The following is a 24,629-nucleotide window of genomic DNA, read 5'->3' as shown; positions in this document are numbered from 1 at the left end:
CATTTCCAATATTAATAGCCTGGGTAATTTAAATATATGTCCAATTATGGTGCTTTTTCTTTATTTTGTTTTTGTAGGAGAAATTTAGAAAGTAGTGGTCACTGTTTCATCATCTGTCACTGTGTAAAATTCCAACAAGTTATACCATCCAAATGAAATAAACTGTTCCTTTGAATAGTCTTCATGTGTCTACCAATATGTAATAGGTACACTTAAGGGTTCAGTTCTGTGTGTTTGGTTTTGTTTTGCTTGTTTTCAAAATGATCTTCTTTTCTTGTAAGATACAGCTGTTGGAGGACACTGTTGAAGGATGGTAATTATTGCTCAGTGCTCCCTGTCCACCAGTAATTCATCCAGTTTTGAATTTGATCTTGCTCTAGATGTTTTCCAGTTTCCCTTCCTTCTTCATAGCGTGGAGTCTTGTGTCCTGTTACCCTGACTTAGGTTGTAAGAGGGAGTGGTTGATACTTGGGGAGGGTGGTACCGTTTCATTCTTCTGTGTCTTTGGTACTTTTGGTTTGACATAACTGCGGTATGGTATTAGCATATTGCCAGTTGTTACCTGATACTGTGGTATGTGGAGTTACAGATTGCTTTCCACAAGAGAAAATTCAATGGTTGCATGGTTTCAGTTCCCTGCAATGTGAATTATGTGCAGGGAAGCAAGAAGTATCTCTGTTTTCAGGGTGTGTTCCTATCAGAGATACTTGTCTCAATGAGAATACCCTTGTATCTCTGCAGACTGGACACCTGCAGAAGCTACGTCTCAGCTGAAAGAGTCAAATCAAATAAAAGGTTGACTCTGTGTTTACACGCATCAAAGTCTACTCTCCAATAAGTGTATCGCTTAACAACACTGTTCCCTTTCTCCCAACAAGACTTCTCGGTGAGCTGCTATCTACCAGAACAGCTCAGTCATACCTTCCCCTCCAGTGTTACATGAAGTCTGCAGTGTTTCTGAAAAAGAATTATTGTAATTTGCTGAGAAGGGAAAAGTGCAGTTTTTTCTTTCCTAAGCATCAGAACTGCACTGTCTGTACTCCTGACTCATATCTGAAAGCAGTTCTTTGCCTTCTGTATCTTTGAAAATACAGGCTCTTCTGAGTACACCATGTCATAGAAACCTATATACCTTTCCTACATTTTGGGTATATGTTTTATGTAGTATGCCTCCACTACAGATAAAATTATGGAATAGTTAACAAAGATGTTACCATGCAACTACTTGTGCAGAGATTTAAAAATGCCAGCTGCGTGTGCAGTGTTACCTCATATGTGAAACGTGACATGTTTCCTAACTTTGGAAAAGTCATGATGTTGACTCTATATAATTATTCTGTTTTAAAGAACAGTAAATCTTGGATCTGTAGTATATCTGTCAGGATATTTCTGGATAGATCTTATTGCCCCACTTGAAAATTATATTAGCTTAGCCCAAATCCATGTAACATTGGATGCTGTTCTTTTTATTGTGTTACTTATTCCATGTTGGCAGAAATATGATGTGTGTAAAAAATACAGTTTTTTGGTATCCAGTTGCCTTTTGGTCCCCTATTAAAACAGATTTCAGAGACTGTATTACAGGATTCTACTATGTGGCTGAACTAGCTTGCAGTATGAAACAGAAATGTTTATTGATTTTTTTTTTTTTTTTTTTTTTTAAGATGTGTGAACTTGCAGGAGAATGTTGTGGGTTTTTTGTTTTTTTAAATTTTTTTTTACCGAAGTCAAACTAGCCTTACTGGTACATCACCAAAAAACATTTGTAGATTAAAATCCGGCATTTAAACTTGTTTGGGAATACAGTTGAATCCCAAAATGCACTATTCAGTTGTTTCCATTCTCATCTAGCTTTCCTGAAATAAAATGAAAATTAAGTATATACATAGTACCCTGGTATCAGAATGTTGATCTTTAAAAATCTAGCTTTAGTGGCCAATTCTGCTATGGAGAAAGAGTATAATATTAATACTGTTCTTTCTTGTTTGTGCTAAGCAGATATTGTCAACTACCAATCTAGTTGCACAGATTAAATTTGTTTGTATATAGTTATGGAAACATTCTGGATTTCCTATAAAGAAAGAATATTCTTTTAAAACATTAGTTTAGGACCATGAGTAAGAGGGGTTTTTGAGTCTCTTAAATTATTTAATGCATTTTTTTTTAGTGATCAACTGGAATTTTTCTTGTTCCAACAAATTCTGAGCTATGGCAAATTTTTATTTTTAACTGAATTTCTGTGTCACTCTGAACATTTTTGGAGGAATGTTTTGCTTATTGTGATTATGTTCATGCAGCAAATTCTGGAACTCTGTCTTAGAACTTCTTATTTATGTGTAATAGGAGATAATGACTTGAGGAGATCAGGGGAAATAGGAAGTCTTAATTATAAATTTTTGTAGATTCATTTGTATAAAGGAATAGGAATTTCTTGGAAACCAGCAACATTTTGGGATGTAAATGGTTCTTCCTACTTTTCTAAGATAGAATCAGAAAAAAGAATGGGTAATTTGTGATACTAATAAATGGATAATATCTACAATTGAAATCTATTTTCACAGGTTTTTCTAGTCTTTCAAACCAAATCCATTCTGGGGGCATGCCAACAAACTGATTTTATTATGAAAACTGTTGTCAGCACCAACTGTTCAGTGCATCAAGTTCCAAATCCTCATTATCCTTCCCCTTCTGTGATTAGTTTGTCTTAAAAGTAATAAATGTAGAACCTTTCTTTTTGTCTTAAAATTCTTAAGCCTTTATTGTTCCCATTTTCTTCTTGTTTTTATAACTAAATGGTCTGTTTTTAAAGCTGAGATTATGAGTAGTTATATAATGATACGACTAGGGACTTCTAGAAAAACAGTGCCTTTTCTGAGTACATGACTGTAAGAATTAGCAATACTGTGAAGTCTGTTTAGGAATTAATTCTCCATACTATTTGAACTGTGATTCTAGATTTGCAAGCCAGGTTCAGTAGTGGTTTGTAGAAATAAACAGTTCCCTAGACAGCAGGCTATAAAACAGGTCAGTGTTAAAATATGCAGTAACATCTTTCAAATGTCTGTATAGTATTAGACTACTATGCCTGCCTGAATTCTCTTTCAAGATTCAGATCTTAACATCTGTTTGGAATTTTGTTACCTGATAGGCATAGGAATGGTAGAGATGCATAGACAGTAAAGGGTTTTCAGGAGGTCTTCAAGTCCACCCCTCCAGAAGAGGCAAGTCTGCGTGTTCTCTTAAATTCTACAAATGTCATTCTGCTTTCCCAAAAGCTTACCTCCATGGTTGTGTCATCCACTGCTTTTATTTTATATACTCTTTATTCTGTTATGCAAGTTGGTAATGAAAATGTTTTATCCTTAACAGTCAGTTGTCCTGTTGGCTAGGTATATAAAGCTGTTATTGAGGCTAAAATTTTTGAGGATAAAAGAAATGTTATAATGGTACAGCACAGTATTATCCTGTATAACAGCTTCTGTGCACCCCTGAACTTCATCTCAACTGTGTGCTTTATAGGAAGCTGCATGGAATTGACTTATGAGTCAGTGGGAGAGCTGTAAAAATATTTGAGGAAGGTGTGTGTGCAGATTTAAAGCAAGGCAAAATAATTTGGTATAACAGCATTGGAGCTATGATGGCCAATAAAGTATCTTATCTGTACGTGAGTCACTATGCTCTAAACTCATGGACCTTCCTCTGACTTGACATGGTGCTCTGATTATTTTTCTTTTGCTTTATAATGCCCTTCTAAATCTTTTATCAGCTTTTCTGTTCCCTTGAGTTCTGAGGACACTATTGAGAAGATCAGAAAGGCCCAAACAAAAAAACCCCCAAACCCTTCACTTGCTGTTCTTGCTTGAATTTATACTTTCCAAACTCTCCCAAACATTTTGGGTGCGTTTGACTTGTTGAAATCAACAGATTTTTTTAAAAAAACCCAGTAGCCTTTGTCTCCTGGGTTTCCTGCTTTTACCCATCTTGCTTACAGTAAAGCTCTATTCTGTTAGCAACCATATGCATCCCTATAAAGGTTTTAAAGTTTGAACTGAGACAGAGACTGTCTCAGCTCTTGGCCAGTGAATGCTAAGAAAATTGGCCAGAAAAGCATGAAAGCTGAGGCCCTTCCTCTGTCAAAGAAAAAGGGAAGCTCTGATCTTTCTGCATACCGATTTTTGCAAGTATTGAGTCCCAGACCTATTCTTGGTACGATTTGTCTGTCTCTTGCTTGCTAAATGTGGCCCAAAGGCCCCAGGAAAAGACCTCTAATCTACAGTGAACTTGTGTAGATCAACCTGGGCTTTTTCCTCTGCTTATCAGTTTGACTGTACTTTTTTTTTTTTTGGTTACAGATTTAAATATCAACAAAAACATCCCATTTCTACAGTAATGCAGCTTTTATGCATGTGGCTTGCCTCTGTTATTCTTTCTACTAAATCTAAAGACCTGCTTGCTTCATTTTTAAAATATTTGATGTGCCTATGAGTGTATCATTAAAAGAGCGTAGATGTTGTTGTGATGTTTTGTACTATGTATTGTGTGTTTGGGTGTAGGCACTTCCAGTACATGATCCTCAACCATACAGGGCTTTAAAACTTTCAGTATGCAGATAATCTGACAATCTGTTGAATGATATGCAACTATATAAAATAGAGAGACAATATTAACTTATGAAGGAAATGATCCATAAAATTTAGGCTTATTTTTAATATGTACTGGTACGGTTTTAAAATATTTAATTCATTCTTGTCAAATATTTGAATTTAAAGCATTAAAAATCAGAATCCTGAGTTTAAAAGTAGGTACAGTAATAATACCTCTTGCTCATTCTTCTTGCCATAACTGCACCTAAGACTATGTAGAGGTTGCTGTGTAATTTTTTCTGGTGAGTGAATTATGAAAACAAAACAAATGTTTTGTTTTTTATTGTTGTTATAGGTGATTATTATGCAAACCTGGATTATGTACAACTATTACACAGTTATATAAATAATGTACACCTGACTCAGCTTTTTCTCTATGGTTATGGAATATTTACTGGGTATAGTCTTTATTTTTCAGAGAGGTCACATGTGAAATAAGAGTGATGAAATGCATACATTGTATTTTCAAAAATATGTTGAAACATTATAGTACTATTAGTGTTATTACTTCCATAGCTGTTTCTGCCTTTATAACAGCATTAGAATGCTTAAATAAAAACAGCCAGCATTAATAGTTAATAAGTTAATAAAGTCAGAAAACTATACAGAATCCATGAAGACCTTAGCATGAGTATGCTGTCTGTTTCTAATTTAACCTGTTCTCAAATTACTCTCAGGAACTGTTCTAAGTTTGTCAAATACTTTGAGACGTCTACAGCAGGTTTTTGTTTTGAAGGTAGAGCTTGCCTTTCTTAAATTAAATTTCATTCTACTGATTTTATTTTTCTTATAGGTAGGTAAAAAGGGGAAGCCGTATTCAATAAATAATTTTTGATAGCTTTGGAAGTCAATAAAAAGATGTTTGGAATATGTAGGGGGTCTGAGTGTGACATAGTCCCTGCTAAATTAACAGGAGCGGGTCTAAGGAGGCACTTAACAGTTTGCAAGATACGTTCATAATAAAATAAGAGGACTACTGATTTAGAAAAAAAAATGACCTAGAACTTAAGGGATGCCAATTGATTTGTAAAGGACAGAAATGAAAAAGATCTGCAGGAGCAGGTAACTGTTTTGAGGTGTGGCAGTAGCATGCCTAAGATGACAGAGGAACAATATTTAATTTGAAATCTCAAAGGACAGGTTTGTCTGCTTTCATTTACGTGTAATGGTTTTATATGTTGTTTCTTAAGTCATCTACTCTTATCCATGAACTTTATTCTAGATGTATAGGTTCTATTTTTTTTCTCCTCACCTCAGTTCTCACACATGGTCTGCTTCTTCCTTGTTGGCTTCCTAACAACCAGAAAGTGATATATGGGAAAGCAATACTATCTGCATTAGAAACTGTTATTATTTAAACAAAGAACTCCATATAGTGTCCAAGATGTTAGTTGACAAAATGGAGAGCTTCAAACTGCCTGTTGTACCTTGTGGGTGCTGGTACAGGTGATGATACTCTCACTAAGTTGCCATTTAGAAACACTTTCTCTATGTATCAATGAACTTGAGCAGTAGTGGCAAGCCACTGATACGCATCACCTTACAAACTGTCTTGAAACAGTTTTTTGTTTTAACACTGTTTTGAAATATTACATAGGTTTTTGTACGCAGAGCACTGTTGCAAGAATCAGGCATGGTTTTGTTCAAAACTATGTAGATTGCACAGACTATTAGTTTTCATTATTGCTTTGCCTCCCCTCAGGGATTTTTTCTCATGCCAGTTATTACTTCATAATGCACTCAGCTGCCTGCTAAGGTCATCACTGGTTTGAACAATCAGTCCTGCAGGTGAGCCTCCTGCATCTAGTCTACAGGTTTTTCCCCTCAGCAGGATGAAGTCAGTGTTGTCATCTTGCCCAACAGAAGCCTGATTACAAAGCCTTAGGCTGCTCCTTATCTTTCAGTTTGCTGCCTCAATGCTGGCCTGATAGTGCTTGATTCAGAGTAATCTCCTCAGCCCTGCTCTTGGCCTTGCTGGTGACATGCAAAAGTCTATATTTGTTGGGCTGTTCAGGTGTTACTTGATCATTAAATTTCCTCAACTTCTTTTTATCATCTGTGGTGAGAATGTGGTGGTGCCTGATGGTGAGGCCAAGGATCTCCCTTGTTGGGGAGCTGCAGGAGGGGACAGCAGGAGGACGAGCTGGGGGCTGAGGCTCTGCTGCAGCCTACTCATCCAGGGATCAGCACCAGCGGGTGAGTCAGGTCCCGTCTCAATCTGACAAGTCTGGTTGAAAGGTCAGGAGCAGCAGAGGACAGGGCCTGGGCCCAGAGCTGCCAACGACGTAGCTCAGCCCAGGACTGAGGGGACAATCCTGAGCTGAAATGGATCCTGGGCACATTTGTGGGGGCTGCAGGTGAGGCTGGTTGTGGCATTTAAGGACTTGGGGTCCTTGGGGCCCTGACACTCCCTCTGACGGACATCTGCAATGATCCCGTCCTGGGTTAACATCACATATTGTTGTACTAGTTGCAGCGTTGGTTTGTCTTTATCATGCCCAAGTGTGTTACAGAAAACAAGAGTAGTTTCATCTTCTTTAACTGTTACAACAGAAATAACCTTGAGTGTTTCAGCACGTGTTCGCTGGTTCATTATCTTTTACAGTAATTTTGCGGTTGGGTTCTTTGGCTTGATTAACTGGCACTGACTGTTTTCTCTCTGGTGCTTTCCATTCTCCTCTGCTCAATCTTAGGGTATACACCAGGCATATGTATATGCCTTCTCCCTTCTAGGACCTTTTTGAGCTAAATATAAGGATAGTAAGTAATGTTACAGCAGCAGGAATGCACAACTGGGTGCAAACTAATCTTTCTGCTTGACTGAGAAAGTAGCCTGTATATGTAATGCTCATTTTTACATAATATGTTATTACTGAGGCATATGAATATTGGAATGTATGTATATCTAGTTTACGGTAAAAAAACCCAACAAGATTTCCTAGTTGCTTTTTCAGATTTTAGTGAAGCAGTGTTGTTTGGATACTAGCAGAGTCTCTGGCACATACTGCCACTTATGTCAAAATACAAATGGGTGTTCCAGAGAAGGAAGTGTCCTTTTCCAAATTATGACTGCATTTTTTTAGCCTGATTTCTTATGGAAACGACTTTGCAAAGTTACACTGTGTGTCTGTATGTCTTTTCTTCGAACTTTTAAATTGTCCTGTAGCAATCAGGTTTATTACAAAAGTGCAGATTTCAAAGATGCTAAAGACTCAACAAATTTCATGCAAATGTTACTCAGGTACAGAAGAGAAGTTCTGTAAGTAATTCTGGCTGTGAAGAATTTGCTCTGAGAGTTTACACATCAGTGGAGGGTCCATATAGAAGAAAGACCTTAGTAATACCCCAACTTTAAGAAAAGCTTCAGTTGAAACTGGCGTCTCCTTAGGCATCACAATTATTCAGAATTCATTACTTCTAGAAGTAACTAAGGTATATAATGCTTGGTTATTATGTTTTCTGTTGGTTTTCAGTGTACCTTTAGCTACTGGATACTCTACATGGACATTAAATATCCTCTAAAATACTTGTCCATTAATTTTACCAATGACGTCACTGTTTTAAAATTTCATTCCATCTATTCAGCTGAAAATACAAGAACTTTTAAGAAATGTAACAAACTTTGAACAAGTGATTGTTTGTGTTGGATAAGTATAGAATTAACTTTTACCACACATTCTTATGCCAGTTGTGAAGACTGCACTTAAGTTGAACACTTGCAGAAGGTTTTATCCCAAAAGAAAGGGTGAAGTCCAAATACACAATTATAACCCCCAGGTTCTAAATGGGAATCTCCCAAGTGGTAAAAAACGCTTAATTGACTACTTTCATAGAGGCTCTGAAAGATAACCAAGAAAAGCAAATAAATCTGCATTTGTTCAGCAAGGATATAAACTTTTGTTGCAATAATTTTAAAGATCCTCAAATAAAGGATTGCCAGAATGTGTCATAATCATATATGGAGACAAGCTATATTCATCTTCAGGTGTGTTTCTCCTTCAAATAAGTTGTTAAAGAAATGCAAGTGGAGCTTGAGGAACATGGAAGTTGCTGTGAACATATGATTTTCTCTGTGGCTGGTTCCATTTATCTTAGATGATGTGAGGGTATATTATAAAAGAAAACTCCTAATTTTGACGCTGGATCTATTTCCATCCTATTTATTTATTGGATCGAATTACTAGTATTTATAATGTGAATTACAATGATGCCTACAAGAGTTTTAGAATATTAAAACATTTAATTTAAACTGATCACTTAAAATTGATTCTATTGGTAATGATCTCGTATGTTAACATAGTAAATATCTTGCAACATCAGAAAAAAATAATTTGCAGTTGTGTGGTGACTTGGTGCTTGCACATTTAATTCTGGCAAGAGCCAACATCTTAGAGATTACTTCATGGCTTGAATGACTCAGATGTCAGGGTGGGCTTTCTGCCAGAGAATGATGTGGTTGATAAAGCCATCATAGGCAAAAAATGAATGTAGTGTTGATTTGCTCAGGCAAATATCTTTTGCTGTATTTGAGTAGTGCTGTTTTCAGTGTCACAGTGCTTAATATCTAGAAATGTTAGAATAGTAGTAGTACAGAAATTGTTTCATGTATTTTCAGGCATACTTGATCAGTAGTCTTCTGAAAATGACATCTTTCTCAAGCAGATAATTAATTACCGTCTAAGCAAAAACCCCTGGTTTTTTTTCTCTTGAATTCTCTATTAGGCATGATAATAATATGCAGATGAAATAGCAGATGTTCAAAAGAGAAAGTAAAAATAATAAGACACTAAATATTATGATTCCTGAATGAATGGTATGAATAGGTCAGGAATGGTATACAAAGAAAATGTATTTTGAGAAAGTGCAAGAGTGGTGCAGGAATTTAATAATGTTAGTCTGAAGCATTTAAAATATTTTTCTTTGCTTTTGTAGAACTAAAGTGTAAATGCATAGATTGACAAATGACTGAACTCTTGTTCACATATAGATTAGCTTTTCATTTTTATTTGAAACATATACTGGGGTTTCAGACTTAACTCTTGTTGCAGTTATGACAGCTGAGCAATAATATATAAGTTATTACTCAAGTAATATTTTTACTAGGACTACCATGTCTTAGCATAATGTGAATAAAAGTGTTAGCTTGGGTAGAAGATAAACTGTAGTGATGTATGTGCCTCTAACATGTCATCAGACATTTTAGTAGTCAGAAATATTTTTATCACAGGTTTGTTCTGTTCTCACCAGTGTGGCTAGAATTATAGCTAATGGAGGACAGTGAGAGAGAGGGAAATGAGGGACAACTTGGGTACTCACACAAGAAGTGCTGTGAGGAAGAATGAACACCATGAGGAACCTGGAGTGTTCTTCTTGCTTATTGTGTGACCTGTTTCGGAGTAATTTTAAAACTTTGGCAGGGTAACAGTTTTTTATGGCAAGGTGCAATTGCAATTTATTGAGATATATGTCAGTGTACCACGTAAAGTCCCTTAAAGGCATGGTTTCACTTTGGGCAGAAATGCTAGATGAGCTCAGACGGGAAGGCCAGGAAGACCTGCCAGTGGTGCGTTGTTGTCAAGTGGAACTGGATAAGAAAGGATTGCCAGGGCTAGAGATTCTTGCTGGAGGGACATGGATTTCTGCCTTGTGATGCTAACCTCTCTAGTATTACTTTAGGAAAAGGGAGGATGAGAGACAACAGCGTTAGGATATTTGGGAAATGTTCTTTACCTCGAGGCTGAACTGTCACTAAGTTGCAAGCTGCTGAGCTAAGGCTTGTAGATCCTCTGAATTAGTACTTGTTATTGCAGTATCCAGGTAAATAAACCTACTTCTGTAGAAACTGATGTGCTGGTTTCTATCACTGCTGAAGCTTGAATCCCAGTGCAGGGAGACAAACCTTGCTGGGAGACATAGGTGGTGCTCCAGGCAGGGTGTGGAGTGTGATTGGCATGCTGTGAGGTCTGAACCCTGTCCAGTAGTCTGAAAGGGTCAGCCTGCTGTAGGGCTGGGCTGGTGCCTGGTTGGCCAAGGCATTAACTTCTAAAGGCTTGAAGCAGCTGACTTTGACAAATAGTATCCTTTGGTCAAGGTAGCATCTCTCATGGGTGTGGTAGGAAGGGAAATGCGCAATTCTGTCACTGGTGTGCCACTGTGAATCTGTGGTTGGATGTTTTTTTGAAAGTGAAGGCCTGCAATTTCCTACTTACTTTCCCTTTTGCATTCAGGAACTCGTCTGGCTTTCAAATAATGTAATTTTTCCTGCTCACATACTGAGTTTATTTGTGATAATGATTCTTTGGAGAGAGAATTTGATAGAAACTAGAATGGAGGGAGTATACCATGTTTACAAATGACATTAATATGTAATCCCAGGTTACTGTTGACTTTTTAGAGTCGTAAAGAGTACACGTTTCAAAGTGACAGATTTTCAATGCAGTAACCAAGTTCTCAGAACAGTAATGCTTGTATGTAAGCATTCCATTTTGTATTAACATTTTGAGGCCACAGAAGTGATTGGCAAATGACAGGAAATACATGCAATCATTTTCCCCATATTTATTATTTGTATTTTGATGACAACAGTGTTTTTCATTCATATTTTAACAGAAACACTGTTTGCAATATTTTAAAAATAATTTGTAATTGAGATTCACTGTGCACAAAACCCTTCCGTGTCTGCTTCTTCGCTTCTGTTTGTGGGGTTTTACTTAGTGTCCCGATCAGCAGAAGATTCTCCTGTTATTTTCCAACGTATTTAACTCTGGGTAGCCTTAGTGAAGGAATTTACTGTGCTTTATTGACTGAGAAGAAATAGTGTAAATTGACTACAGAGAAACCATGTGAATGAACATGTGTGTGTAGAACTTGAGAACTTGTTAAAGGATAAAAAAAATATATGAATGATGGCATTGAGTCCAAGGGAACCACAAAATCTTCAAAGATGGACAAAGCCTTGAAATGGGATGATGGCTAAATTATTTCCCAGTTTGAAGCTGTTGGTGTTTCAAAGGATCTGAATGATTGGTTGTTGGTATTCAAATACATGCAGAACACGTGGGCAGTGCTGTGAATACGCTACTTGCTGTTCACTGCAGATCTGTACAAGATCCTTGGTGGGCCTGAGTGAGGCAGTTCTGCTCTTGTGGTAGGAGCTCAGTTAATCCCCATATTAAACACTGAGCTAACTAGCTGAATACTTTCTTGGGGTTGAAAGAGACAAACCTGTCACTTGCCTTAGTCTTCTTCTATTGTGTCCGGTGCATATGTTCCTTTATAGCAGTTCAGTTCATGGCTAAACTGAAGTTAGAATGAAACTTTGTAGTTTGTACAGAAGGTAGTTTGTACAAAAGCTGGAAAGGAGTATTGGGGTTTCTGGTGTTTCCATATTGAAAAAGTTTCCGTAGGCTGGTAGTCATGTAAAGAAGGACGGCAGTGAGGACCCTTTAATTGATCAGCTGTGGAGAACTGATGGCAGACCTCCACCATGTGGAACTGATGAAGGACAAATCACCATCTGCATAGTGCAAGTTATTGCCAGTCATTGCCAGGTGAAAACTTTAATAAAGTTGCTGTGTGATTAATCCATGTTCCTTGCATCTTGTTTTTTATTTCTGCATGTCTAAGGTTTCAGCTGCTGTTCAGTTGCTTGATCTCACATTTGACTTCAAGGTGAAAAATTTGTGGTAGACCATATGGGTGGAAAAAGAATATTTTTAATACAGTGATCTTTAATCCTGATGGACATAGTGAACATAAGATATTGAAGATGGTGTAGGGGGGTTGACCAGAGCTTTTCTGAACAAGTCTTGAAGTTGACTAAATGAAAATGTGTTTGTGGAGCTGTAGGAAAGTGGTCTTGCTCAGCTCATACTGCTTAAGCTGTCAAAGAAGTCAGGTCTCATCTAGGATTCCTTTCTGCCTTTTTTTATCCTTTGTTTTTACAAGACCTTTGATATTATCATAATAATTCTTACTGTTGATCAAGAAGGTTACTTTGTTTATTTTGCTTTACTGAATGGCGTTTCCTGGTTTTGTTTGTTTGTTGGAGGTGTTTACAGGCTTTGTTTCATTTCTTCTAACAGGAATTCCTTACATTTTAATTTTTAAAGCTTTGCCTAGCTTATGATGCATCTTCCCTGTCATGTTTTCAGCTGAATTTCCTTTAGTGAAAATGCAGCCTTCTAAGAAAGTTAGAATTACACTCTTCCTTTTGAGGACATACTGTCTTTGTTTAGATAACCAGGTACTCTTAAATCTGTGCAGCAGTTGAACTAGAGAAATGTTGATGATTAAAAATTGAGAGAGTGTGGTTAAGATGGGTAATTCTTTGTATTAGCTTTAAACAGATGATGGTCTGATAAGGGGCAGAGAAAGAATTGATTCATTTAGTAACTATAGTTATTATCTCTGATGAATATAACTGGAGAATTGAGTTGATGCTCCTGGTTTTCAAGATCACAGTGATACATATTTGTTTTATATAATATCTTTTATTAATTTTCAGTTATTTTCCTTTATGTTATGTTCCTTTATAGTTTATCTAATCTCTCCAAGAGATTCTGCTTACCAGTGCCAAGTTTGTTGAATTCTGTGCTTTGAAGATATTTGTTTTAAATTCTGCTGCCCTCCCTTTTCCTATGAGTGTGACTCAGTGCTCCAAAATCTTTCACCCATTTGACACTGTTTTCAAAGTTCTTCAAAAAGTTAAGGAAATTATTCCAGAAGTACTTGTTCAAAGATGGAAAAGGATAATCCCACCTTTAATTGTTAGAGTTGTCATGCATCTCAGATAGAAGGACCTGTTCATCTGAGTGTTGATGAAATTACAGCTTTCAGTGTATTGCAGATCAGATCTAGGAAGAAATAAAGAACTGATTCTGACAGTAAGATAAATTCAGTCTTGGGTTCTCTCAGTGTGTCTCCTCATACAGAAGAGGATTTGCTGTAAAGAAATGAAGAGTGAAGCTGGTATCTGGCAGTAACTTCAGATTCTGCCTGATGCAGTGATGAATGATGAGGCAATTGAGGGTTCACCATCTGGCAGCCATTTGCATAGTTTGAGACATCTAATACTTGATGATGTTTAGATAAGTATTCTAGAAATTAAAAAAAGATGCTCTAACTTGACAGGATATATAAATACTGTAGTTTTTCAAGATTTTTTTGTTGTTGAAACACAGACACTGGTGTTAAATCTGAGATTCTGCATGATGCTCTGTGCCAAATAAAATGTTGTTATAACTTGCTTCTAACTGTTCAAATAGGGTTTGTGCACATCTTGAGTGATTCTTAAGAGTCTGGCTATTTCCTCCTTACTGTTTGCCCGTGATTCCCTGGGCAGAAGAAAGGTTTAGGAAACTGATGACAACACATTGGTGCCCTGTTCTTGTACTGGTATCTTCTGCTTGTTTCTGAGATGAGGCACTGTAATGAAAAGCTAACAGTGTGCATGATACAGGATAAATGAAAGAGGAGTCATTAAATGTGGATTTCTTATTCTCTTCAAGGAATTGGTCTGGATCAAACTAGTTTATTTACTAAAAAAAAATGCTCTTTAATTGTAAATGGATACTTGAAGTATGCAAACAACTTTCCTCATGAATCAGTTGTTTCTTTAAGATCTTGAACTGAGATTATATTGTTTAAACACAGTTGTTGGGGTGATGTGAGATGATCAATAGCTTTGTATCCACTTGCCATGTCAAATTATTTCTCTAGTTTACTGTTTCCCAAGAATCTCTTTCTCGTTGAATGCTTAAGCCTTAGATGCTGTGTAAATATTTATTAATTTGAATTAATTAATGTAATTGTTTGGTTGTTGGGGGTGTGCTTTGTGTGCTGAAATGTCTTTTGTTTAGGATAATCACCATGTATAGGTAGCATATAGGATGAAAATTGGAGAAATAGCTATAGGTGTCCCAGCATAGCCAGGGAAGAAGGGAGGATTGTCAGGCTGCTTCCATTTGCCCTTTAGCTGTTTGGAATTGCCTTCTGTGCTGTTCCAATAGCAGTTTGCCCATGGAAACCACCAGTATGTGTTTTGTACTGTCACATATCTTTTTGTCAGTCCCCTCATTCTCTGCACCCATAATCTTGGCCCCTACTGGGCATTCACCGGAAAGCGCTCACAGCATCCTACATGCTGAATTGCATTTGGTATCTCTGGCAGCATGCAATTTGTCTAAATAATCCCCATCTTTACCATGACACCCATCCCTTACTTGCCCCTTGTACAGTTGCTGTTTCTTCCCACAGTCCCAACCAGCATCCTCAAATATTTATCTAATCATCTTTTCCTTGACAGCCTAGAGTTGAAAGGCTTTCCAACTTAGCACATTGTGTTCAGTTCTGATCCTTCGTATGGCTTTCCTTAGACTAAATAATAGTGTAAGTCTTAACATACTGTTTTTTTTCTCTGAAGTAGAATTCCTGCTGACTTCAAAAGGAAATTAGCTTGAGTAATGAATTGTAGGTTAAACTGATACTAAATTAATACAGTTTTATAGTCTTTGATTATGTTGGATGTTTTACCTAGAATGTTGTAGACTTTAATCCCAGATGTCTGGGGAATAAGGAATTATTAAACATTATTATTAACTATTATTAATACTAACTAGAACCAGTTTGCACTTTAAGTCTTGAAGTGTATGCAGCAGTGTAAAAAGAAAATAGACAAATTAGTCTGAAAACATGTGACATAAAACTTAATACATTTTGTGAATGTGTGTGCTGAAAGGTTGCCAGATTGTTTATTTTCATTATTCGTTTGTCTTTGGCTGACCTCTGCATCCAGGATGATTCACTAATGCTGGATGTAGTTTCTTATATTTTTACTTTCCTTTACTGATAGAAGGAGCACATTACATTTCTGACATAACTTGAGTCTTGTAAAATGAACCAGTATAGTTATTAATGGATTTTGTCAGCTAATCTAGTGGCTTTAGAAAATGTCAGCATGTGTTGAATACAGTACAGGTTTAGCTGTCTACTTCATGTGCTTTTATATTCAGATTTAACTGTGAATCAGTGTGTTTTGAGTTGAATGTGCAACAGGAAGAATATGATTTTGAGTAATTTCAGCATTGTTTTCATATGCAAATGCTCGTATATGTTTGTGTGAGGATTTTATAAGAGGATCTAGGCTTTGGCCACTCATATGCAGATAGACGAGTATGAGAAACAACAGGGAGCGATAATTCTGCAATTTTACAGTAAGTTACAAAATACTGTTTTATTGGTTGAGCTTGTGAGCTTTATGCTTGATAACATCTATAACACTGTGTTAACACACTTCATAACATGTCTGATGAATTCCAACAGTTTAAGGAATTTGCTGGGCACAGTATTGAAATCTGTTGATTACAGTGGAAAGCAGAGACTGAGAAGAGTGTAATGGGGGACACATGAAACCCTGTCATCTGTTCAGCAGAGCTGCAGCTTCACATGTTTTTGCAGTTGTCCATAGATCAGAGGCTCTACCGTCATGTTTTTTCCTTGCTATTTCATGAGATTTTAGCATAGTCCTACACTAGATAACTTTTCTCTAAGTCTGTTATCTTCAGAGTGCATTTAGGCATCATAGCAAACACGATCTAAGCTGAAGCTACTACTGAGACGTGTGGTCCATACCAGGCATTCATAGTATTTCCTTTTTGTGGAGTATAGTGATGATGTGGCTACAAGGTGAGTCAATTCATTTGGATGAAAAGAACAGTTTCCTGACAAATCAGCCAGCTGAAGTAACTTAATTCTGTGGACTCATGATCTCTAGATGCATGAGATGAGGGAAGTGGGGACCAAAGGTCAAGAGTGAGCGGGGAGCAATAAGTCTGCCATCTTTGGTGGCAACTACCTGCTCAATTGACATAGCTGAAATATCAAATTACATTTTCAGATTGCAGAAATGTGTAAACCAACTTAAGGAGCATTTTCCTCCCTGCCCCATGCTCCTTATTTTCTCCCTTGTGCTGTTATAGCACACGTTAGTACAACCATATATGAACTGGATTGGGAAAATGATCTAGCTGTGAAGTAACTTGAGCAAAAAATTCTTGAGATGGATCAGTTCCCTATCATGTTGCAGTGGTCATGAGAGGATGGGAACAGCTGGACATAGACAGGGAGCTTCCTTAGCAGACATTATTCTTGATGAGGTGGATTTCATAGGCACAAATAGATAGAGAGATGCTGGTAGAGAGAAATGGGCAGGCATTTAGCCTCGAGTTGAGAGAGGTGACCAACAAAACCACTGTTGGGGAAGATTTGAGATAAAGTTTCTAGAGAAAAGAAAAAGATGTGAGAGAAGCAGGGCAGGACACGTGGAGACACTTTGGCATAAGAGAAAGGTGGGAGAATGATGTTAAAGGAAGGAGGACTGTGGAAGACCAGTTTTGGCATCTGAATAAGCTTGTGGGCAGCCTGGAATATAAACGGTCCTCTGGTTTTAACAGGTTTCTGTTTACAGAAGCAAATCAGTGATATGATTTTTTTTTTTTTTTTAAAGTTTCTCCATAAAGAATGTTGTAAAAAATTTCAAGTTAACCTGCATGGTCAGTTTTGTGATCTCATAGTCATTGTGTGATGTTAAAGTTGCATAATGATGTTGTCTCTTTTGCCTCGTAGAGTGATATTGTTTTGTAAGAATTTCATTTGGCAACCAGCATAATAAGAGGTATATTATTTGCAGTGACAATCAATTCCATTAATTTTTATTTCTGACTTAGCAATATTACAGGGAGTACATTTATGAATATATTTTGGTGGCTTGTATTTTCATTTGATTGCCTGGAATTTTTCTGATGTGAACAGGAAAGATGAATCAGTAGATAGATGTTTTGATGGATGCTTCTCCTTCTTCCTCCTTCTAGATCTTTCAACTTTGATCAGCATCATCGTATGTAGATTTGTACTCAAAGGCACAGAATGGTTGCCAGAAGAAATAAGATGGGAACATTTCTAGATAGATTGCTTGCAGTTTTCTTCAAGTGTGTAGTTGCAAAAAGTTACGTAAACTGTTATCTGGGGATTTGAAGAGGGAGGAGGACAGGGAAGAGGGATAGGAAATGGTAGAATAAGATAATTGTTGAAGTGCTTTCCTGTTTGTGTGTATCTGCTGAAGTGTGGGGGGGTTTGTTTTTTTCTTTGAAGTGAAATAGGTAAGATTGAGGAAAGTGAACTAAAATTAATTTCAGGGTACAATTTAATGATATAGGGACTATCAGGAAATATAGACTTAAAGAATTGTTTGGGTGTTGATTTATCATTTTATCTCCCCTACAGTTGTGCTGTTGCAGTATTTTATAGTGTGCTCTGTGAACTGTGTTGGTAACATCACCCCAGTTTAAGCCCCGTCCCTGCCACTCCATCCAACTACTACTATCTCCTACACAACTTTTCTGTGAACTGTAGCTTTTATTTTCCATTCTGGTACTAAATCTCTCTCTTGTACAGGATCTGAGTTTCCCATCTTGACTCTCCTCTGGCTGCTCTGGCATGCACATGCATTTTGTAATGCGTGGAGAATGTAGTTGTGTCTCTTTGTTCTGTCTCTGTCACTTTCCTTTGCGACCCTCCCAGATCTCTCTTCTGTTGTTAAAACAATGAAATTGAAATCTTGATTGAAATATTAATTTACTTTTTTTCCTCATGCATTTATGGTATAGGTACTGTCTGAAGGAATAATGCTTTTCACTGACTAGCAAACTTTTAAGCCATGGATTTTTAGCAAAATGTTACTTTTTAATTTTTTTTTTTCCTTTTTGCTCACTTCTGCATTTCATTGTGTGAGAAGATAGCATATCAAATATCCTATTAACTAAAGAGTGTGTTTTGACCTTTTCATTTGTGCCAGACTGCTTTTGGATGAAGATTAGTAATCAATAAAAATGAAAGCCGATGGTCTAAAATGGTTTAAAATGAAATTGTTAAGCATAGTTACTTGAGTATCAAAGTAGGTTTTATACTTTAATACTTTCATTATTAAGCTTTCCTGATTTTATTCCTTCTATCATTTCTAGTTGTTCTATCAACCACAGATGATTTAATTACTATGCTTGGTTAAACTGCATGAACTGAACTGAAGAAGGTAGTCCCTTCTACTTGTCTAGATAGTGCCTGGGTCAACATTTGATTGATCATTTCAGTAATCTGGCTGTTGTACCTGACCAGTGATTTGCCTCAGTTTTGTGATGTTTTGCTACTGAAGTTTCAAAATCATATTTTTTTTGCTTGTTTCTATTGAATTTAGACTGTTTTAGTAAACTTAGCCTTGATACAACTTTCTGCATTTTCCACATTTTTAATAATACATGTAATGTTTTTAAACATTAAATATGATGATATAAGCATGTATTTGTTTAATTTTAATTCACCAGGATTTGTCTGGGTATGTCTCCTTTATTATTCTGTTTTCTTTGTTGAGCTATCTGTAACCCCTTACTTTCTGATTCAAGATTTACTTCTATCATGCTGTTTGCAGGAAAGAAGCTAAGAATTAATGGCAGTGTTGAAGGGCAGGTTAATTTTTTAGCTTACGGCATATATGTAAAGGGGTCAAAAAAATTATTGACAATATTTCAGTCTTTTACCCTACTCTGCCTTCATGCTTTTTCAGTCATAAAGTTCTGGAAAAATTACTGTGTTTTCTTCATGATTTCGTGGTAACAACATAAAGTTTAATGAAAAGAAAAACCATGTAACACCAAAACAATTGTAGTTGTGGTAGACTTCAGTTCTGAACAGGAAAAAAAATTAGTTTTAAAAGACAGTGTAGATTTAATGATTGTTTTGGTCTTCAAATGTTTTAACTTATCCGGACTATGAGTCAGAAAAATTACAGAAAAGACATTTCCTTTTCTCTCTTTGTATATATTTTGTATATTCAATTTCAGTGTTAGAGGTTCAGTAAAATTAGTTTTCTGCAGTCATGTAGATTCCCATAGTGAAGTGAATACAGCTATTTAAATATGTAAAACATGACTGTAATTTCCTCAAACTGTAAAGTGAGACTTTAAGACAGATTTAAATGTGTATTTTGGAATTCTCTAGGTCTCAGTATAATCAACTTCCGTTTCATGTTCCTTCTCTTTACATTAAAAGAATTTCTTTCTGTTGTAGTTGTGATGGTGGATTTTGTACCATGGATTCTGTTCAATATATATATTTTTTTCTTTACAGAAAACCAACTTGGATGCCCTACGGGGAGATGCATCTTTGACATGGATTATATGTTTGGTCATCTTCTACAACCTGAGGCAACAGTGTATGTGCTACATATGATAGCAGAATTAATTGTGGGAAGAGACAAGTCGTATGGCTACATCACAATAAGAAGCTGGTTTAAAAATGTTTGTAGTTTATGCCAGTATTTCAAGGCTGAGAAAGCGTAGTAGACCAACAGTAAAAAAATTACTTTTTTTTTAAACCCAGTTCAAAAAGAACAAGTAGTCAATGCATATTTTACCATGTGTTCCCTGATTATTTAGCACTGAATCTTTTATTACACTTGAAATCATGGTGTGAGGATTGGTAGACAGCGCCCCACCCCCATCCTCAACACATATCTAGCAACTAAGGACTGTGTCAAGATGACCTCTGAGGAGACGACAGGGTCTGTTCTTGTCTCTGTGGTACAGGGTAAAGTGATACCTGCTCAGTCAGCTGGAGATGAAAATACTGAAAATGCTTTGGACACCAGTGTTATAAAAAGACATACTGCCAGTCCGGGAAGGCAAACCACACGTGCTTTCTCATACTTACACAGACTTGAAGAAGAAAGTCTTCAGGGCTCAGTGCCCAAAATATTCTCTCTGGCGAAAGAACAGTTGACTAATGACAACAGTAATGAAAACTTACAGGAGAGGAACAGGTCCATCCCTGATTCAGTGGAATTTCTTAACATTAACTGTAACATTGTACAGCAGAACTACAAGAGTAATATCCCGTGCAGCCAGTTGTATAAATCTCGTGATCCTTTAGCAGGGGGAGAGGCGTGCCTGGAAACTGGAATTCCTGTTTCACTGGAAAGAGCCATGCTTGCTGAAATTCAGCTAAAAATGAATGGACCATCGTTAAGAAGCCAGACAGCAGTAAATAAGAATGACAGCAATGATACTGATAAAGTGGCCTTTTTTCACTTTCATTGTGCTAGTGAAAGGAATATATCAAAGGCTTTGTGCAGTTTACATAATGGCTTCATTTTGGATGACTGCTTGCAGCCAGTAAGTGTTGGTGATGGTAACACCACTGATACGCCAATAATGGAGTTGACAAATAATTGTGAGAGTGAAAATGGGCAACAGTTGTATGAAGATGCCTTAAGGGATAAGTATTTATGTCTGGAAAGAGCACCACGAAAGGTTAAAGTGGCGTGCTCAGGTCACAGCTTCTGTGGAAATAACTTTACTGGAAGAACGCCCTCAAAGCCCTTTCTGAGCCATTTTGAAGACTGTAATGATAACTGTGAAGAAGAGATGGAAGAGGATTTTTTTAGAAACAAAAAGGAACGTTCTACTTTATTAATAAGACGTTTCTGTAAAAATGATAAGGAGGTTAAAAAATCAGTTTATACTGGAACGAGAGCAATTGTTAGGACTTTACCTTCAGGGCACATAGGAAGTGTTGCTTGGAATTATGTTGAGCAAAGGAGAAACAACAGTGGCTTGAAGCTTTCTAGGATTACAACAGAACAGCTAACTGTAATCCAGTCCTTAATAAAATGGGAATTTAATTCCTTTCTTGAGAAGTCTTTATCGTATGAGGTAAGCTTTTCATAGTGTTGGTTTTTACTTTTTTTTGGTAAAAATTTTGATAATCTCGTGACCTTTTCATTCAGAAAAAATCTTTGACTAGTAAACACTTACTAACACTGAATAGGATATTCCACTTAACCACATTGAACCTCATGATGAACAGTACTTTTTAGAAAAATGTATTCTCATCCTTTAAAATTAATTTTGGTTTAAAATAGGCATGGGGTAAAATGTATAACTTTATATCTGGATGAAATTTATACATACATATGTACATATATAAAAAATGTATATAGGTACATATTTATACATGTTTATATAAATTTGTATATAAGAATGTAATATACCTATCTACAGATACAAAAATGCCTAGACATTTTATAGGTATTTATATTTTAAATAGAAAATGTATGTAAAATATATGTATTCCTATATATTATAGATATACATAGTTGAATATATATGGCATATGTGTGTATATAAACATTTGGTGGATATATCAATGAAATAATAATTCCATGGAATAAATTGTCTAAAATGATAAGTGGCAGTATTAGATCACAGTGAAAAATTTTGTTGCTCTGAAAAAGAAAGCATAGTATTTTCCCCAAGTTACAGATATTTATAATGCTTCTACACTTCCAAATAATTAAAAAAAAAATGTAATAGTTGAATAACATATTTTAATGTGCTGATATTGCCCTGATTTGTATTCTCTTAAATTAGTACAAAAAAGTCTAAGTTTAGGATGAAATCATGAATGTATAAGTTACTATTGTAGAAATGACACAGCACATCCTTAATAAATTATTTTAAGCAGTAAAAGGTTTTTCTGTGATGGTAGAAATTAAATAGTTGTCAATGGAATCTGTAAAAGACTTCGACTACTGATTCTCAAGGTTTCATCTGAAATGTGACTACAGAGAAAGAAAGGCCAGCAGGATGGTAACAGCAAGGGAAAGTCAAGAAGAGTAAGAGAAGAAAGGTTTACTGAGCTTATCAAAAAAAGATGGTGTGATTTTTCTCTGTTAAAATATGTGAATAAGCTCTAGGGAGGGGAGAATAACCAAGGTAAAGGAGAGTGTGGTCAGATATGCTATGCTTATAAACTGGTCTTGAATAAATGTAGGTTGAAAACTGGAAGAAATTTCTAGCAGTGCTCAGACTCTGCAACAGCTTTCAGTAGGACTGAAATGGAGGAAAACTAACTTACTTGTATAGAATCATTTAGGTTGGAAAAGACCTTTAAGATCTTTGAGTCCATCCATACAGTTGATGAAATGGATTGTATGAAATTTTGTCAGTGATAACGGAAGAGTGGACTTGGTGGCTCAGGGGCTCCATGACAATAGTGCCCTCCAGTAATAGCCACATGTCCTAGAAACTTGTATTTTTTACATTTAAATAGTTGACTGAAGAGTTCTGTGAACATGTGTGTGTCAGGTTTTTGTACTAGGTTGCAAAGCTTTGTGGTGCTGTTCATTACTGTGATACTCACTATCTTAATCAGTGGGAGTGCACACTTGCTGGTACAGCACATGCACTGCATGGTGCATGGTCACGCTCCCATGAAGGGATGAATATGGGCCATGTATTTACCTAACAACATATCTTCTCAGTACATTTGTATTGTCATTATAAGCTTTTTTTTTTTCTGTGGGGAGAAGGAAGAATGTTTTGTAGCTGAGGTCTAGTGTAATTTTCATTTATATAGGTGTGAAAAGGGAAGGATGTGCTTAGGTTTCTGCATTGGGCATTTCCAATTTGACTTGAATTCCTTAGCTTTTAACATGCATGCCTGCGTCACCACTTTCTATCACTGGTGCGTAATACTGAATGTGTAGCATTTTGGGGTTTGAGGGCTTTAGTTTGAAGATTTTTTTGTAGTACATAGAGAAACTCAGAAATAAATGTAGAAGTACTCACTGAATAATTATTTAAATAGGAAAAGTTCTGTCTGCAAATGAACAAAAGATTAACAGGCACAGTAAAGCACTCCGCATCATTACAATGCACAGAGTATTTTCTCATGATCAGAAAAAGCTTAATACTTCATGATTCTAAGTCTTTCTTCTTCCAAATGATGACTACAAATATTTTTCTTCTTATCAACCTCTGTATTTAATCTCTTCATGTATAATATGCATCAAACATTTTTAGCATTATTTTTCTGTTATTTTAGTCAAATAATATTTCTGCAGTAATATTTCTGTTGTTTATGGCTTATATTAGTAGCATTATAGATGGTTTTTACACAAACATAGAAATGAACTCAGTGGATGTGATAAATATATGGACCTGTTGAACATATGCACTGGGTTAAAATAATTTAATGAATTACGAGCATTTGTAGGAAGCTTTCACGCTAATAATCAAAGGGAGAGGGAGAAAGTAGTAAATGAATGTGGTAATTTGTTCTTTCTTTCCCCTTATCTCACCCTTTGAGCATGCATTCTGTTTGGAACAGCTAAGTGAACAGTAGTTCTGTTCTTCAAGGGGGAAAAAAAGTTGGAGAAATTAAGTTTTCATAGCAGTACTGGTGTAACATGGAACAATAGAGACCTTTATGTTTTAAGTAGGAAAATGTGGGTCTCATTTGTGCATATCCCTTGCATAAAAATTCTAGTGCTAATAAAGGAAAGGCACTGAACTGTTGCCTTGCTGAATAACTTTTTCTTTTTTTCTTTCCCTACATAGGAAGGTGGGACTGAGGCTTTGCATTATGTAGAAAATTCATGAAGCTATATACTTTTTTAATGTAACATGATTAGTGTTTATAGATATTTTATATGCAGATTGAGACTCCTCTGCTCTGGATTTACTGTATGTGTTGTATGAAGAGAGAATATTTTTATGTTGAATATTTTTTTCTAATTTTTGCATGTAGTTTTTGCAGATATATACAGTGCAACACTTACCCTTATCAGATGGATGTGTGTAACATGGCTGTTGTGTCTATTTGTGAGAAATTTGCTTGTCTGTTGGAACAGTGCAAGCTCCTCGCATTAGCACATCTTTAATATGTTGCAAATGCAAAGAATTTGCCACAGAAACAAATAATGAGAGTGCAGGCTTTGGCGTTGGCTTTTTTTGGCCTGGCACAATGTATCCACTATTTGGGTTCCACTCATCTGCATCATATTAGCAATCTGACTAATTACAAAAGTCAGGAGTTTCTGGAATTATTAAACCATCTGTGTCTGTGAGATGTTAGGTTCATAGTGCTGAAGGATGC

At 36.2% G+C, this 24,629-nt stretch overlaps 1 protein-coding gene across 4 annotated transcripts in view; it reads left to right on the top strand.

Annotated features, from left to right (window-relative positions):
- PLCE1 (phospholipase C epsilon 1) overlaps positions 1-24,629 on the top strand; it is a 161,513-nt gene that overhangs the window by 5,727 nt on the left and 131,157 nt on the right. For all 4 annotated transcript variants that reach the window (XM_074874931.1, XM_074874930.1, XM_074874929.1 and 1 more), the window contains exon 2: positions 19,821-21,403. In XM_074874931.1, the coding sequence (XP_074731032.1) occupies positions 20,231-21,403 (1,173 nt within the window). In that variant the 5' untranslated portion in view covers positions 19,821-20,230. The remainder of the gene's footprint in view (positions 1-19,820; positions 21,404-24,629) is intronic.

Source organism: Strix uralensis, chromosome 7 (genome assembly GCF_047716275.1).
Source record: "Strix uralensis isolate ZFMK-TIS-50842 chromosome 7, bStrUra1, whole genome shotgun sequence".
Classification (NCBI taxonomy): domain Eukaryota; kingdom Metazoa; phylum Chordata; class Aves; order Strigiformes; family Strigidae; genus Strix; species Strix uralensis.
This window is presented reverse-complemented; position numbering and strand designations above follow the sequence as displayed.